This window comes from Loxodonta africana, chromosome 6, assembly GCF_030014295.1.
Source record: "Loxodonta africana isolate mLoxAfr1 chromosome 6, mLoxAfr1.hap2, whole genome shotgun sequence".
Lineage (NCBI taxonomy): Eukaryota > Metazoa > Chordata > Mammalia > Proboscidea > Elephantidae > Loxodonta > Loxodonta africana.
Window position 1 is genome coordinate 73,496,621 of NC_087347.1, and position 17,556 is coordinate 73,514,176.

Here is a 17,556-nt window from a genome sequence, read left to right on the forward strand (position 1 = left end):
GACAGCTGGCAGCCTTTCGGCTAAATTCTATTTTATAAAGCCTACAGATTTACTCAGAACATAGTTACCAGCTGGTAGGGGGGTATGTGAAACCATGGAGTTACAGAAGAGAAAAACAGTAAATTAGATAGAAATTTATCCAAAGGATTTAAAATGTGATTTACCTGTGGGCCAGTTCCAGGTTTCAGGTGAAAACCAAAAACAAGTTCAAGTTTCACTATTTTTTCCTCATTTTCTTCAGGTTCACCTACTGAGTCCTAAAACAGAAAACCAAGTGCCATTTATTTTAGATGGTGTTTTTTATTTTCACTTCTCAGGTAAAAGAGATGATTCTCTTAGTACTAGTTTTTCCATCCTAATCCATTAAATTTTAGATATTGGGGATTAAGCTATGAATCACAATTACACAGAGCAAGAGAAAGGACATATTACACCTTTGAGAACTTTACCAAATGATTTATCTCATGCACAACAAATTCAATGTCATGGTTTTAGATATTGGGGATTAAGCTATGAATCACAATTACACAGAGCAAGAGAAAGGACATATTACACCTTTGAGAACTTTACCAAATGATTTATCTCATGCACAACAAATTCAATGTCATGGTTTTACATTTTTCACAATGCATCTTGCATTGGGTACTTTTACCCTAGAAATGCGCTTAGCACCTGGAGATGCATTTGAGGCTCCACCTTGAGACTTGCACAACACTCAAGATATTTACAAGCTATTCCTAAAGAGGAGTGAGGCAGTTCCTAGGGCATATGCATGGAGGATCAAGCAGAGGGACATGACAATCTTCCAGGGCTTAGAGATGGAAAACCACAGTTGTTAGTGAATAAGAAGAATTTTGTGTATTAATTGCAAGGATCTATTGATTTTATAGCAAAGTACGTCGTATACTTTTAGACTATACTCAAAAATAACATGCTAAACATACTTATGTTTTATTCAAACAATAACCCTCACCTCTTCACACAAGTGATACTCCAGAGTCCTGGTGTGTGAGTTCCTTCAGTGACTTACATGTTGGACAAACATCTCCTGAAGCCAGGTGGGAGGCCAGAGAGGGTCACCTGCAATGCTAACACGTCTACCTCTGAGCCACTAAGATGAGGTGTGTCGTTCTTATCGTGAATGTGTTGTTAATATTTCAACTTGTGGGGCACAAGTGTGTTCAACTTACGCACAGCCTAAGCTTCACTCAAAGGGCCTTTTGTTGGACAGAGGTGAGTACGCTTCACTTCAAACAAGAGTTTCCGACCCTGGCAAATTGAGGTGTGGATGTGGCAGGTGCACAGGTGAATAAAAGGAACACACTTTCGGTAAGCCAAAACCCTTACTTACCTTAATTAGTGGTGGAAAGTGAAAAAAGTTTAGGTAATTGTGGGTTAATTTCTCAATCGCTGACTGTAAAAAACAAAATCACATGAATTCGTTAACGATCTGATAATATCAAGAGAGGATTAAAATTATTGGGCACTTATAACCCAAAGAAAGCACTTATTAAAAAAAAAAAAAACTTATAAAGGCCTTCTTTATTTATGTAGTTCATAAAATATCTTGGGGATATCTATTGAGAATAAACCTGATAATTGTTCAAAGTAGTGGGGGTAGTTTGTAATTTTTTAATGGAACAGGAAGCTATTTCAAAGATGTTAAAACTCAGACTAAGCAATAAGTAAACCCATCCTTCAAACACCAGCAGCGTGTCGATGACAAGCGAACGTTCTGGCGTGCAAAATGCAGTTGTCACGTGGAGTAACTGGGGAAAACAACAAAGGACATGAACAGAACTCCAGAGACTTTCACTAAGGCTAAAATCTCACTAGAAGGTTTACCGCATTGTTTCGTAAGGGCTCGTCTATGGATATGTGTCTGACACTCCCTCCCCCAAACAAGCACAAAGAAATTGTAAAGAAAGGAGGACAATTTAAACTATGATTTTTTTTTTAAAAAATACTTACCAGGTCTAATTCAGCTTTTTTTTGTGAACCAAACATGTCATATAGGGAGTAAAAAGTACCAGTGTGAGAAAAATTAGATGCATTTTTTTTTTTATAAAGCAAAATGGAAGCTGTTGACACTTGACAATGTAATAAACACATATTGGACGTTTAATCCTATTCCTTATACCTGGCTCCTCCACGTGAAGGCTTCCAGGCACGGGGGAGAACGAGCCACAGTCAGGCTTAAAAGGACAACCAAATAGTGAAAGGACAGGTGGAAATCCTGTTCCAACGTCCAGTTTTATGATCTACCACCTAAGGGCTCAGAGGCTCTTTGAGGTGAACAACGGTGATTATGCTGTCCTTCGTGAAAGGGCAGAGAAGGAAGGACACATTCTCACAGTCTGGTTGTGTGTGTATGTGTGTGAGAAACAGTTCTGAAGAGCACCGGGAGGGCTCCTATAGTTTGAAAGTCCTCTTCCGCTCTCCCCAAAGGTCCGGCTTGAAATATTATTTATCCTAAATGCCCCAAGGGTATATGTAGGACCCTTCCGGGGCGAGTTTCCATGATGCTCATTTGCAGAAATACTCTCTATATTATAATCGGAGCTCTGGTGGCGCAGTGGTTAAGATCGCGGCTGCTAACCAAAAGGTTAGCAGTTTGAATCTGCCAGCCGCTCCTTGGAAACCCTATGGGGCAGTTCTACTCTATCCTATAGGGTCACTGTGAGTCAGAATCGACTGGACAGCAACATTTTTTTTTTTTTTTTAAATATAGTCTCCTAACTGGTCAGTTAAAACCCAGCCTCACTTTTCCAATCCACTTTATAAGTTTCAGAAGCAAAGTATTAAACATGACACCACTCCGCACTGCAACACCCTGCACAGCTGTTAAAATCCCAGATCCTGGCCTGATGTTGTAGCTGTGTGTGATTTGGCCCCACCCTCTTCCCCTTTAGGCCTCTGTCCTGATTTACACTCCACAGCTAGGCTTCCATCAGGCAGCCCGGCTCACTGTTCCTCTATCAGAGCCAATCTCTTCTGCCCGTTAGGTTCTCTTCTGTTTCTCTCTTAACACCTTATTCCCTCTGCCAAGATTAATATTCTTTCCTTTCCCTCTCTGGTCTGCATTACAAATTTGGTCATTCCTCCAAGATCCAGCTTAAGGGCCACCCACTCCAGGAAGCGTTCCCTCTCCATCCCTTCCTGCCCTCCAGCAGCTCCTCTGAGGTGCCAAGACACTCCATATTATGAGAAGTTGTATGGACATGTTTGATCTCTTCTCTGGGATGTAAATTCCTTAAGGACAGGATTCTCCTTTGTATCTACACGGGCTTAATCTTGCAGCTGGTAGGCGTTCAGTGGAATGTGTTGAACAATAAACAATTTGGCCATTGCCTGCCCTAATGATACCAACCACCACAGAGAGGACGCTTTGATTGTCCCAGGATTTGCTTTCATTGGCCAATTCCATTGCTGTCGTTAGCTGCCGTGGAGTTGGCTCTGACTCATGGCGACCTTACGTATAACAGAACAGAATGTTCTCTGGTCTCGCGTCATCCTCGTGATCATTGGTATCTGGGCCCATTGTTACAGCTATTGTGTCAATTCCTCTCATCGAGGGTGGCTATGAGTTGGAATTGACTCAACGGCAGTGGGTTTGGCTTTCTGGTTTTAACTGAGGTAAACGGAAAATTAGTTGGCCTGTGGTTGAGGTTAGATGTGGATTAGGAAAGGAGGATGCTTTTTCTACATTTCTTCCTTTGTTCTGTGTCTCTTCTTTCTAACCTGTGCACACACCTCCATCTACCCAACCTGAGGGTGAGGGAAGATTTGGGGAGCAAACCTAATTCTTATCCTAAGATCCCACTTGAAAAAGAACTCTGATTAATAACAATGTCCACACAGATGCCAACAATTCTTATTTGGTTTGTGTAACTACAAAACATCCAAACAAACAAAAAAGCAGATCTGGTTGCTAAACTGCAAAAACAACAACAACAGAATCAGAGGTTAGCCTTGAAGCGATCCAAGACTGAAGTTTTGGGGGAAATGTTAGAATTTCCTGAGTAAATGAGGGATCAGCATACATGAATGGTGGTGTTTGTTCCAGTTCAAAATTACCAAGATTGCAAATTTAGTGAAATTCCCATGATTGTAGGTTATTGAGGTAGGTTTCACTCAGGTCATGGGCAGCTTTCAGGGTCCTTAGCAATTTCTAATAAGTACCTGACTGCTCTAGCATTAAATGGAGATGCCTCCTCTGTTCCTGGGTGGCTGGTGTTTTCTCCTTCACCAAGGCCTTTCCATAACCAGTCCATTCAGCCCTCCCCCCTCACCTGGCTAACACCTACTTGTCCTTCAGCTCTCAAGTCCTTCGTAACTTCTTCACAGAAGCCTTTCCTCATCCTAATCCCAACTCTCCTTGGTGGCATTTCTCACAGGTGTCATTTTATCGTTATTGCATGATTATTATCTGTCTTCCCCACTAACCTAAAACTTCATGAGGGCACAGGGTGATATTCAGGTGTATCCAGGTGACACTTGCTGTGCTAGGTATTAATCCTTTGGTTGTTGGCTTATGAGGAGGGAGGAGGAGTCCCGTGGGGACAGCAGGTGATGACCGACCACATCGTGTGAAAGTATTTCAGCACCTGAACAACCAGCGCAGCCCTGCTTCTATTCTCAGGATCTAAACATGATCTGCTACATAGTAGGTATTCAATACAGATGTGTGGATTGGGTATCCTCCCTTCTGAGGTACCTTTAAATGAATGATATGCCCCTTGGAGACAATACCCATGTCTTTCAAGTCTTCTTCCTCCAAAAACAGCAGCCGCTTCCCTGTAATGTTGTTCTCCTTAAACAAGCTTGGGTATACAATCATCTCCTCTGAAGAATCACCTGAAGGAAGTTACGAGAAGGCAGAATAGAATTAAACTAAGCCATGTTCAAAACAAAGTTAACTCCATGAATTCAGAAGGTAAGTTATTCCACTTGCCTTTTCTGACGACCTGCTGAAGCCAAAAGTACTGTGAAAGAGAGGACATACAGAGTTTTCAAGACTTACATATGGTCAGAGAGCAGGATTAACAGTAAAACATAAAGTTTTCAATACATTAAAGATTTATAACCCTGGCTCAACCTCAAAGGTAAAATGGAAGATTTTCTGTTTGTAGTTTCAAGACTTCAAGCTTTCAGACTGGCGATATCTCTTCCTTTGGGGGTCTTGGACACTTGAGGGACCGTTGGCACTTTCCTCCTTATTTAGGAGAGAAACAAAAATCCCTTCAAAAGGTTCTTATGGTTATTCTCCATTTATGTGATGGTGGTCACCTGGTTTGTGGAGGGGCACTCGTTCACCCAGTAATTGTATAAGTAACAGGGACCACACTGCAGTGGACAGACAAATGGATAGAATATGGCCTCTATTTTAGGCCTGGTCATGAGGTAGTCATGTAGCTCTCCTGAAAAAACAAACAAGTTGCCTTCTAGTCAATTCCAACCCAGGTTGACCCTATGTGTTACAGAATAGAACTATGTTCCGTAGGATTTTCAAGGCTGTGACTTTTCAGAAGCACATTGCCAGGCCTTTCTTCCAAGGCATGTCTGGGTGCGTTTGAACTGCCAACCTTTCAGTGAGTAGTGTGGCCATGTGGTGCAGGACAAGCAGATTATGCAGCTTCCTGTGTACAATGAGGAGGTTGGAAAGAATCTCTGAAACTTCCAAGCCCTAGCACCCAAACAAGGACTTCCTCACTTATCCCCAGTGATCCCCTAATCCTTGAATCTTACTTTGCCTATGTTTACTGGTATTCTCTCACATTATGGGGTAAAGGAGATAGAAGAGAGACCAGATCCGGCCCCTCAGCTTCTCTGGGGAGCCTTTGATCCTGGAATTTTATTTAAATGGTCTGGAAACCACTTAACCTCAGGGCAAAGTCTAAAAATAGCTATTGGAGCTTACTGCTTTGAAAAAAAAATTCTTTGAAAATGAGATGGGCCAACTTTGCAAGGGGATAAGGGGATTATGTCCAGGCCTGTGAATAAAGGAGACCCTACATCCTCTTACCTCGTTAAGCAGGGCTGGCAGGAAATTTAGAGCCATTGGGGATCAGTGAACAACAGGGAAAAAGTAGAGGCAACTGGTGCCAAGTCTCCTTACTCTTTAGAAGCCAAAGAGGTTAGCTAATGTTGAAAGTAGTTTTACTATGTGAGAATACAAAAGGCAGGGAGGGAAATGCCCAGACATCAAGTTGAGTTAGGTAAGAGCTTCCTTACCTTGTAAAATGGACCTGCACAGACCTAAAAGTCCTTGAGGGCTTTGGTCAGGAATTCTCATACCTATTTTGACACTAAAGAAACATGTGGGCATACAAAAGGCAAAATAGAAATGTAGGGTATAGGGCTTCTTTTGGACTTAACTAGCTATCCATATCCTCTTAAAAATGTGGGGCCTCTCTGGGTGGTGCAAATGCTTAATGCACTTGACAGCTAACTGAAAGATTCGCTCCTCAAATCCACCTAGAGGTACCTCAGAAGAGAGGCCTGGTGATCTACTTCCAAAAAACCAGCCATTGAAAATCCTGTGGAGCACAGTTCTACTCTGACACACATGGGGCTGCTCAGCGGCAACTGGTTTTCTCTGACTACGGGGGCAAACAATGTCTGGGAGAGCTTGTGTTCACTCTCTAGGAAGACCAGGGTAAAGCCAACCAATCTAACCTGTCACTTTCTGAACAGGCCTAAGGCAGGAAGGAAATCCAGCTCAGCGGCATCCTAGCCTAGCACTGCCTTTACCAGATCTTTCTCCACTGTTCAGTTCCACCCCTGCCATTTTAGGAAAATGTAAGATAGTCTAATTTTTTTTTTTCTAAGTATGTTCTCTTAGAATCCTGGGTCACCCTCTTAATTTTGTCACTGACATTCATTTTTGTATCTGGAATACCTATCAGAGGAAATAGGGAGGTGGGAGCCTCTTGTAAGATTTGAAGAGGTACTTGCTTTGCTCTTGAGGTTTTATTTTAAATTGTTAATGCATTAAAAGAAAAAATTGGAACTTGTCGGATTCTATAAGGCCCAAACCCCTCTAACTGCAGTTTCAAACTTGTGGAAAACTTATGAAATACCTGCCCAGGTCAAGTGTGGCATTAATAGAAGCAGCTTACCACATCGTCTTCCGTCCATGCACCAATCTCAAAGGAAGGCAGCAGCTGCGTAGGAAATACGAATGAAATGAAACAAAGATAGTATTATCATTGTCTTTTTGGTTTATCCCTTTGCCTCACTCTTTTAGCTCTCAGGTGCTGCTCTGGCTTGGCTCCTCCTATAGGTTAGGTTGAATCAAGAACAATTTTCCTGACTTTAAGAGGAATTCCTCAGTGCATACAAGGGCTGTGACCACAGAAGTCAGTAACAATTCATCGTGTGTTGTCAGCAGTTTCAGTAGGGCCTTTGCACATTGGGGCATTTTCTTGTTAGTACATGACAGAGTAGACACTCAGTGAATAATTATTGCATAAGCCATCGGCTTGAGAGCTAGTCAACTGATGCTGCAACCTATGAACAATCTCAACCTTTCCCTAACTTTCCCCAGGGGACTGGATCTGACAGATGACCACACTGGGTTCTCACACATGGCTTACGCAAACCACTTAGAGGAAATGGATTCCAAAGTCTTCAAAGTAATGGGAGAGAAGATGCTTCATTAATTTTAAGGCAGGCTTTCCACTATGATTACAAAAAAAAAGAAAAAAACCTGTTGCCATTGAGTCAATTCCGACTCATAGTCGGACCCTATAGACCAGAGCAGAACTGCCCCATAGGGTTTCCAAGGAGCAATCGGTGGATTCGAACTGCCAACCTTTTGGTTAGCAGCTGAGCTCTTAACCACTTTGCCACCAGGGCTCCTTCTACTGTGATTAGGAGTGGAACCCAGAGGGTGGCCTTCTTGCTTTCCTTGGACAATACTCTGTTCCTGTAGTTGAGTGGCAGTATGAAGCATTTTTACAGAGACACAGAAATCTTTATGATGGTTAGCATTCTTCATTTCCCAGTGTCATTCTGACTTCATAAAGAGCTAGTAAGAATGATTTTTTATTGAATCTCTACTATATACATGAACCAGGCACTATGATACAAACTGACATAGATTCATTTCCTCATCAATTTGCAACCCTAACTCTCCATATAGGTATTATTATCCCCATTTTATCCAAGAGGAAGCAGATGGAAAGGGAGATTTTGTAACTTGCCTAGTCAACATCTAGAAAGCAGGACAGCTGGAGTTAAAATCCAGGTCATCCTGGCTTCAAAGTCCATCCTTTCCCCAATATTGCATGTTGTCTCTCAGTGGGGCTTCAGATTTGGGGAAGGAGGCAGAAAATTTTTATGAGTTTTTGGAAATTATTTTAATCATTATTTCTTTATCCATTTCTCTCCTTCAAGTTAGACATGGTTATAGTTCTCAGAATACAATCAATCAGAAAGAGGAACTAAATGTCCATAACACATCTATTCTTAGGAATCTAGTACCACAAAACATGAAGGGTTTAAGACCCCAAAGCTGCTATCCAAGCTGAATTCACCTTTGTCTTCATTGTATGAGTATACTAAGTTTTAACGCAAATTGTAGTTTTTAGTACCTTAACCAGTCTTAGAAATTGATCCACACATGATATACGTTATTTGGAGACTCATATGAAGAAAGTCTCAAGCAAAAAGATCTCAAGAAATTACCAAGAGTGGCTTTACATCCCACAACAGGGCCCTGGCAGCCAAGAAGTTTCTGACATTTGTCAGCTACCAGAACCTTCCTCTGAATTCTCAGCCAAACGAGGATTGGATGATTATTAGTGAAAATTCCAAAGCAACCGCTCAGAAACTAGATGACTTATGCTTAACCTCACAGGGAGAATTTCTAAGTGTCTAGCCAAATATTTCCCTAGCATTATATTTTTAAAACTAAATGTTAGGACCCATGGAAAAAGAAGGACATGTGAAACTGGATTTGTCCTAAGGAACCGAGGTTGCAGAATTGCTGTAAATGAAACAGACTAAGATACCTCCCCAGTCAAGAGCACAAGCGTCAACGAACACGTTTGCAGGGGATGTCAGCCTGCTTCATTTTCAGAGCTGAAGAGCTGCTCATTTCAATATATTGGCCCATGGCCGTGGACTAAATAATAAATGCTATGTAATTTGAAAGAATCTGTGTCTTATGAGCTGAATTAGAGTTTGGTATAGCCATTATCTTTATTTAATATTTCATTGTGTTTTTGGTGAAAGTTATAGCCATTATCATTAACTTCCAAAATGCTGGCATTGCTCATGAGATGACATGGGAAAGTCTTACTTAACATCTGTTACAAATAATGCTTTTTGTGGGTGAGTTACAAAAAGAAGTTGACTTTCATTATTTTTACTACTTATGTAAAAATCAGAGGGTAGGTGAGTTCATCCTTCTAATCTGCAGGTATTTATTCTTTTTTAAAAAAATAATTTTATTTTGTTGTTGTTGAGAATATACATAGCAAAACATTTACCAGTTCAATCTTTTCTACATGTACAATTTAGTGACACTGATTACATTCTTCGACTGGTGCAACTGTTCTCACTCTCCTTTTCTGAGTTGTTCCTCCCTCATTAACATAAACTCACTGCCCCCTAAGGTTCCTATCTAATCTTTCAAGTTGTTGTTGTCAATTTGATTCCATATAGATAGTTCTTAAGAAGAGCATAATGCTTAAGGCAGACATTCTTTACTAGTTAAGCTCAACTATTGTTTGTTTTAAGAAAGCTTCAGGGGATATTTTTGGCTTAAGGTTTAACGATCTCAGGGAAACAGTTTCAGGGGTTCATCCACCCTCCATGGCTCCAGGAAGTCTGGCGTCTATGAGAACTTGAAAATCTTTTCTGCATTTTTCCCTCTTTTGATCAGGATTTTCTGCATTTATTTATGCTGTATTCACATGCTCAAAACCCTGCATGGCCCCTGCCTTCAAGGATCTTTTAATTTAATTGGAATGACACAGATATGAATTATACATGGAGTGTCCAAGGCCATCTTCATCTTGGTTTACTCAGTGGCTAGCAAAGTGCCTGGCATACAACACCTGGTGTATATTTGTGTTGAAGGAATTGAAGGATACACTTATTAAAATGCTGAATTCTCTGGCATAGAGTTTAAGGTTTGGGGGTATACTAGAGAAGAGAGTGACTTATTCATTGAGGACTTCAGAAAATAAGAGAGGGGGGAATGGAAGGCATAGTGGCTTGAGCTAGGCACTGCAAGGCAGGGAGATGTGTGGTGATTCCAGATGAAGAGAAGCAACAAGGAAGAAACTGGGGCTGTTGGGGCCAGGGGGACAGGAAGGATAGGCGTGGCACGCTCACCCAACTGGAGCACAGGATGCAGGGCTGTTCATGTCAGAGGAAAAAGAGGAACTGAGGCAGAGTCTGGAGGACCAAGAAAAATAATGTTTTAAAAATCCACAGGTTAAAATAAACATGTGTACAGTTTGAGTGTTGTAAAAAAGTTTCAAGGGCATAAAGTGTACACTTAGAGCTCTACTATTTTATATATGTATACACACGTTATATATATACATACATAGATATATATGAGGCATACAGTTACAGCTCTACTACTGCATATATGTATTTATACCCCCCTGTGCTTTATCTCCCTCAAATGTTGCCTGTTTCCTTCTCTGAAACACTTGATATATGTAGGAATTGCCAAATACACTCACCTGCTTTAGTAACGAGGAAAGGAAAATGGCTTGAGGACTAGAATCTAAAGCTGAACTTGATCAAAGAAAATGCAAGACAAATTTTATTTCTTCCCAGGGCAGCTGGGTACAGCTGCAGAGACACGTCATTCCCTTCTCCTATCACAGAAACAAATGTGAAACAAGGAACTTTTTTGATTAGCTCAAGAAACAACAGACTGAGTTGCAGAAATATTTTCTCGCATCAAGCCTGGCTTTTATAGGGAGTGGGGGGATGTGTAGTGTTTTGAGTTTTATACAATTCCCAAATGTTGTGCTAAACAAAATTGAGAAATAAGTATTTCTTGAATAGAATAACGGGTGTTGGTGAAATGACTAATCAAGACCAACATCTTTGGTTCTAATGTCAAAAGGAGAGGAGAGGGGATCTCTTGTGCTCTGCGGATGGCTCACCAATACAATGCTAAGGGAAAGGCTTGGGAGACAGTTTGCTACTTGCTGCAGCAGGATTCTTTGCACGTTGCTTGCAAAGATGGGGGGGGTAAGGCTGAAGGCCAGCTCTGCTTCCAGATGGTTTGAATTTGGCAAGGTGGGGGATGAGAGCTAATGATCTCCAGGCACACAGTGGGTTACCATTTCCTTTGTTTTCTGTACCTTGTTAATATATCACTATATCTGCTGTAGGGTGAGTTCTAAGCCTGTCTGTCTCTCTTTGGGGATTAAAAAAAAAAAAATCTTGTGACTGCCCCATCACTTTACAAATTCATTATTTACACTTCAACTGACTTCAGGAGAGAAAAGCTAGCACTCACGTGCATGCGTGTGACAATGATCCCTTCAGAGGATGTTGGGAATCTAATCTAACAAAGATCTTATATACACAGCAACACATAACAAAGGGATTTACTGTCAAAATGTTTATTGCAAAATGGAGTCTTAGAACAATGGAAAGCAAAGAAAAGTTCACATCAAAATGAAATGTATGACGCCAACTTGGATTTCTGAATACATTGCGGACTTGGTGCTGGAATATCAAATTCCAACTATGTAGTCAATAACTCAGTAGTGTTACCACACAAAAGTAAAGTGTAATCTTCCATACAAACATTATACAAGATACTTGGCATAGGACTTGCTGAGAATAACATTGCAACAGAATAACTGAGAGAAGGATTTTGTTAAAAATAATAAGGTGACAATGCCATCCAGTCAAAGCTCACACTCAAAGAATATAAATATTTTCTATTATTTAGTACAAAATTTTTTAAAGAGTGTAAAAGCAGTATGTGCAGTGTATCATATCTGACATTAAAAGATACACTATCCTGCACAGGATACAAAACAATATAGGTGCTTGAAACTCTAGTTTTAAAATAAATGATCACATGCCACAAAGCTCCTCAGAGGCAGTGGAGTGCGAACTAAGCTGGAATCTGAGGAAACGTGTCTAGTCCACCAGATTTCCCTGGTAGACTCTCATTTTTCATCACAGAATTGCTGCATCTAGAACTATGAGGCTAGGCTACAATCATAAGAATAGGAGAGATGCTTCTCGCTGGCAATGCTGAAAGTCTAAACAAATAAAACCAGTCTTATTAAAAGCAGCAAAAGGTGCCTGATTATAGGAAAATCATGTTCTATTATATATGTGGTGTGATGAGACTCCACTAGTTTTAAAAGGCTGCAACAAATCTAGCGCATCAAGAATCAAAAAATGTATCAATATTTAACTCAGGATAAATTTTAAAATTACCTTTCATAAAACTCTTACCACTCTAACAAAAACTCTGAAAAAATGAAGTTATGTACATCATAATGCTATGAGAAATTTTTCTAAGATCTCTCCTAAGTACCCAATTCCTTGATTTTAATGGGGATCAAAATCTACAGCATGTTAAAGGTCACTGGCTACAAAATGGCTCTCAGCATTTCCAGAGCATCAAAAACAAGTGTGCTGTGTGCTTTCAACTTCTTCCCGTTAGTTATTTACGGAAAATAAGAAAAATGTGATTTTGCTAAAAAATAAAAAGACTGTTAGGAAATGGGTCCTTTTAAATTAACCTGGCTACTGTGCAGAATTGTAGCTACTTCAAGGAGGTTTTTCTTTTCACTTATTGTGGAATCAGGTAATAGGGGAGTGACTGAAGTTGAATTTACTTGCTTCATAAAATTTCCACCAGCATTCTTAAAAGGACGTAAACCATTTCCACAAGAGGTGATGGAAGATAAATGCCACAAACATACAGAATTCAGATTGTGTGGTAGTTATAATTCTGAAAATGCATCTTTTCACTTGGGTAATTCTGTTTGGGGAGGGGGGAGAGTTTAGATGTAGAATTGTAAAACTGCCAGGTTTAGCATGTTTTTCTATGGGGAAGGGACCTGCTATTGGCACTCTGGATGACTTTTCTGTGGTGTGGGCCTGTCCCTGTCATGCAGGACATTACCATTGCTGGCACTGGGCACTAAATGCCTCCAATCACTGTGACAACCAAAAACATGCCCTCGCCTCAGCAATCGCAAAACACAGTTAGGTGACAACAATACCCTACTTGAGAGCCACTAGGGAAGTGTCATCAACTTGTATATGATCAACTGTATGTGAAAAAAAAATGAAACAGTGGTCACACTTTCAGTTGTGTGTCTCTGAGAATTAGTAGCACAATTTAGGCTTTCCATGCTCATTCTGAGTCTTTAAATTTCTCACTGTTTCTTTAACAAGTGATTGGAAATAAATCCAACGCCAATAATTTGCCATTTCAAAAACTGATCTGAAGAGCAAATTAGAGACTGCACAATTAATGTCATCATTAGAAATTCTGCAGATGGCTAATAAATATTTTTTTAAAATTAATACAATTAATGGAATCTAATGTCTTAAAAAAAAATTTTTTTTCCTTTAATGTCTTCTAAAAGAGCCGTGGTGGCTCAATGGTTATGTGCTCAACAGCTAACCAAAGGTTGGTGGTTTGAACCCACAGCTACTCCATGAGAGAAAAGACCTGCTGATCTGCTCACATAAAGAATACTGTCGCCCCCCCCCCCCCAAAAAAAACCCCACTGACATTGAGTTCAGTCCGACTCATAGTGATCCTATACGACAGAGTAGAACTGCCCCATAAGGTTTCCAAGGAACGGCTGGTGGATTTGAACTGCCAACCTTTTGTTAGCAGCTGAGCTCTTGACCACTGCCACCAGGGTTCTTCCTCCGTAATGAACACAGCCTAGAAAACCCTATGGGACAGTTCTACTCTGTCACATACGGTCACTATGAGTTGGAATTGGCTCGAAGGCACGCACCATCTTCTACAGCGTAAGAACAGCCTAAAATGCTGATTATATGATTCAGATTTCAGGGGTGTTTTAACATTATCAACCCACTGGAAGGATACTGATTTGAAACAGAAAGTAAAATAGCCAATGCCATATGGTGATGATCCATAGTCCAATTCTAGGTGGACAACAATCTCAGGCTCATCACTGATGTCTGCAGTTCTGCTGTACCCTAAGCAGTTTCTTCATGGTAGAGTACTGAGCTACGGTCATCTCTGGAATATTGGTGAGGAAAATAGCAGCAGTGAAGGGATTAAGGAAATATTACCTAGTTAATAGTAAACCTAGGACTAGGTACAGAGCCCTACTACTTTTCTCTTTTACTTCTATATGGTTGCTTTTATCAATGCATTGAAACTTTATACATAGCCAAAGAGATTGATATGTAAACTAAGAAAAATGTCCTCAATTTGTTGTTAATTATTCTTCAACGTGAGACAAGGTCTACATTTTTACATAAAGTGCACAGATCTCAAAATCAGCTCACAGAGAGTCCCTCACCTTCTTCAGCTTTGCGCAACTGTCACCTTACCAGTGAGGCCTTTCCTGACCACACTTTAAACTTCATCCATATGCCTTATCCTCCTTCCCTGCTTGACTTTCTTGCATGAACTTATCAAATCTTGTCTGTATTTTCCGTGAATTTGTTTGCCTTTTCCATAAATATGTCTATTTTTTCCTCATTTTTGTCTGCTTTTTGCCTCAACTCTTGGATTGCTCTGAATATTAGAGATTTGAATTCCCTGTCAGGTAGTTCTAGTGCCTTTTCTTCTACTGGAAAGTCATCTGGCATTTTATTTTGGATGCCTGCTGGATCCACCTTGTCCTGTTTTTTTTTTTTTTTAATATGTTTTGATATTGTCTGCTGTCTTCAGGACATTCAGTAGTGATTTTCTTCATTTCTTGATTGTAGATTTGTTTGTTTTGTCCTGCTTTTTTGTTTTATCTGGTTATGTCTGAGCAGGCAGGCTGTGTGTTCTTTGTCGTTTGCTCGTCTGTAGTCACAATACTTTTCACCTCCTTGTCCAATAGTCAGGGCCAGTCATTCAGCTATTGTGCAGCAGGGCAGATCCAGCTGAAGTGGAGGGGCTGGGACAGGTTTTTTTTGTGGCACATACTAGGGCCAACAGGGTGGGTCAGGAATCAGTGCTGGGCAGGTTTCAGTAGGTCATGCCTGTGCTGCTTGGGGGTGTGATGTTCAGTACATGGTGCAGGTAGGCAAGAAAGAGGGGGTGGGTTGTGGTGTGTGGAGCTAATAGGGGTATGGGAAAGAGGAGAGAGAAGAGAGAGAAACAGGAGCCAAAAACAAAGAAAAAAAAGAGAGCTTGCCTTTGGAGTGGAGAGATGAGAAACCAAGAAACGGAGAAAAACAAAAAGGGGAAAAAGAAAGAAAAAGTAGATAAAATTTGGAAAAGAAAACCATCCAGGAGTCCCAGAGTCCCACCAGTGGGGCTGCTAAAACCAGGGAAGTGGCTTCCAGGCTGTGAAGTATAGCCTGGCTAGAGGTGGTATAGATGTCACACAGCACCAGGTATTCAGTAGACAAGAAAAGAAGATAAGTGTAGAAAGACAAGAACTGAGAAATGAAGACAGAAAGGGGAAAAGAGAAAAGAAAATAATAAAAAAAAATGCCCCCAGGGAACCCACCTACGTGGCTGCACAGATTGAGGGTGTGGTGGCTAAGGTGTGCAGTGCAGCCTGGCTAAAAAGGGCTCCCCAGCTGTGAAAAGAAAAAGAAAACAAACAAAACAGAACAAAGCAAAACAAGGAAAAAGAAGCCCCAGGGATCCCACCAGCGTGGTGTCACAGGCTGGGGGAATGGTTCCCAGTCGAGCGTGGCTTCACAGGCTTTCAAGGTGTAGCCGAGATGGGACATGGAGTCAGGTGTTCCAGACAAGGGAGGCCGAGGTGTAGGAGGCACAGAAGAAACCAGAAGAGATGGAAAGAACCCACACCAGCTCAGGGGCCCAGCCAGTGTGGGCAGGGTGAATCCGAGTAGCTGGAGGTGAAAGCAGTTTCCTACCGCCCAAGAGATTGTGGCTGGTGAGAAGCAGAGGCCGAAGGGGAGTAGGGAGAGGGGGGAGCCTAGGAAAGGTTACCAGGGGCTCTGTCTCCTGCTGGGAACTTCATGAAGCTGCTTTCCTGTACTCCTTGTCCACCAATCTCTGACGTGGGTGGGGCAAATTCAAGCGGCACGGGGGCTGCAGTTCCCGGCTGGCTGAGCCACCGCTGCCAGCCAGGAAGCTTGGAGGTGGAGCAGCGGGGAGAGAATGGGGGGTGGGAAAGCGCACTGGTTACCTGGTGCTCTGTCTCCTGCTGGGAGATCTGCAAAGCTGTTTTCCTGTGCTCCCTGTCTGCAGATCCCCAAAAGGAGTCCAGGATGGTGGATCCATGCTGCCTTAGCTGATGGGGCCCTCTGCACATGTCTCCCCTTCTCTCTGTCCTCTGTCAGTTTCTTATTCCCTTCGGTGCTTGGTTGAGTTCTTTCTCTCTTCATTTGGCACTTCAGGTTCCACGAATGAAGTTTGTCTGTTTTAGTTTTTCGGGCCTTTGCTGTGGAGGGACAGTGTGGTGCTTCTGTCTATGGCACTATGTTGGCCGGAAGTCTGCACTTACCAAATCTTAACACACTAAGTGATGTATGTTTATTGTCAAACTCCATCACTAGCCTGTAAGTGCCATGATTTTTGTCTGTTGTTGTCTCAGTGCCTAGAACAGTACCTGGCATGTAGACGGGGCTCAATGAATATCTGTTGAATGAATTACTTTAATTTGCCTGGGAAGATGTGCAAGAGGCTTTTAAACTATCAGGTTGCTCTGCCACACTGACCCAGAGCATGCTGGGAAGTCAAAAGTACAAACCATCCCCTCAGCTCCATTCCATGGCTTTCTGCTTGTGTGGCTCAACTTGAGTCAGCGAGTACTCAACTCAGCACAGACAGGCTGCCTATTTAAGTGGGCGCCTGTTTGTCACCAGTACTCTATTGTGGTGTGCATGGGCAGACATGGACATTGTAGCTGAATGGGTGTGTGGGGTACCCATCTGCAGAAATACAAAAACCCATTTTCTAGGGAAAAGGTTTACCTAGTCTTTCTGTGTTTACTTAGCCTGTAAACAAAGGTGGCACAACCTGTGAATACCTCAGACCAGGCAAACCTGGCCAGGACTCATAGTCGTAAAAGAAAAACAGAATAAATCTGTTTGTATAGCTTATATTCTAAAATTGTTCTTTTTACCTTTCCTGAAAGCTACCTTCTTTTAATTCCATCTCACACTACTCAACAAATATGACTTGAAATTGATAGTTTAGCTTTTCACTTATTTTTCAGTGTCTTTTCACTGGTACAATTAGTAACAGCTAACATGAATTGACCACTTACTAGGGGCCTGGCACTGTGTTAAATATTATCTCATTTAATCCTCACAATATCCTCTTGAAGTAGGTGCTACTACCATTTCCATTTTAAAAGCGAGCAGACAGACACACAGAGGTTAAATAATTTATAGTTGTGAGACTAAACAGCAAATAGAGCTAGG

At 41.4% G+C, this 17,556-nt stretch overlaps 1 protein-coding gene across 4 annotated transcripts in view; it reads right to left on the reverse strand.

Moving 5' to 3' along the window:
• MAP3K20 (mitogen-activated protein kinase kinase kinase 20) overlaps positions 1-17,556 on the reverse strand; it is a 206,603-nt gene that overhangs the window by 41,366 nt on the left and 147,681 nt on the right. For all 4 annotated transcript variants that reach the window (XM_064286992.1, XM_064286991.1, XM_010602818.3 and 1 more), the window contains exons 12-16: positions 7,122-7,166; positions 4,955-4,985; positions 4,718-4,857; positions 1,352-1,414; positions 165-257 (exon numbers count right to left, since the gene is read on the reverse strand). In XM_064286992.1, coding sequence (XP_064143062.1) covers positions 165-257; positions 1,352-1,414; positions 4,718-4,857; positions 4,955-4,985; positions 7,122-7,166 — 372 coding nt within the window. The remainder of the gene's footprint in view (positions 1-164; positions 258-1,351; positions 1,415-4,717; positions 4,858-4,954; positions 4,986-7,121; positions 7,167-17,556) is intronic.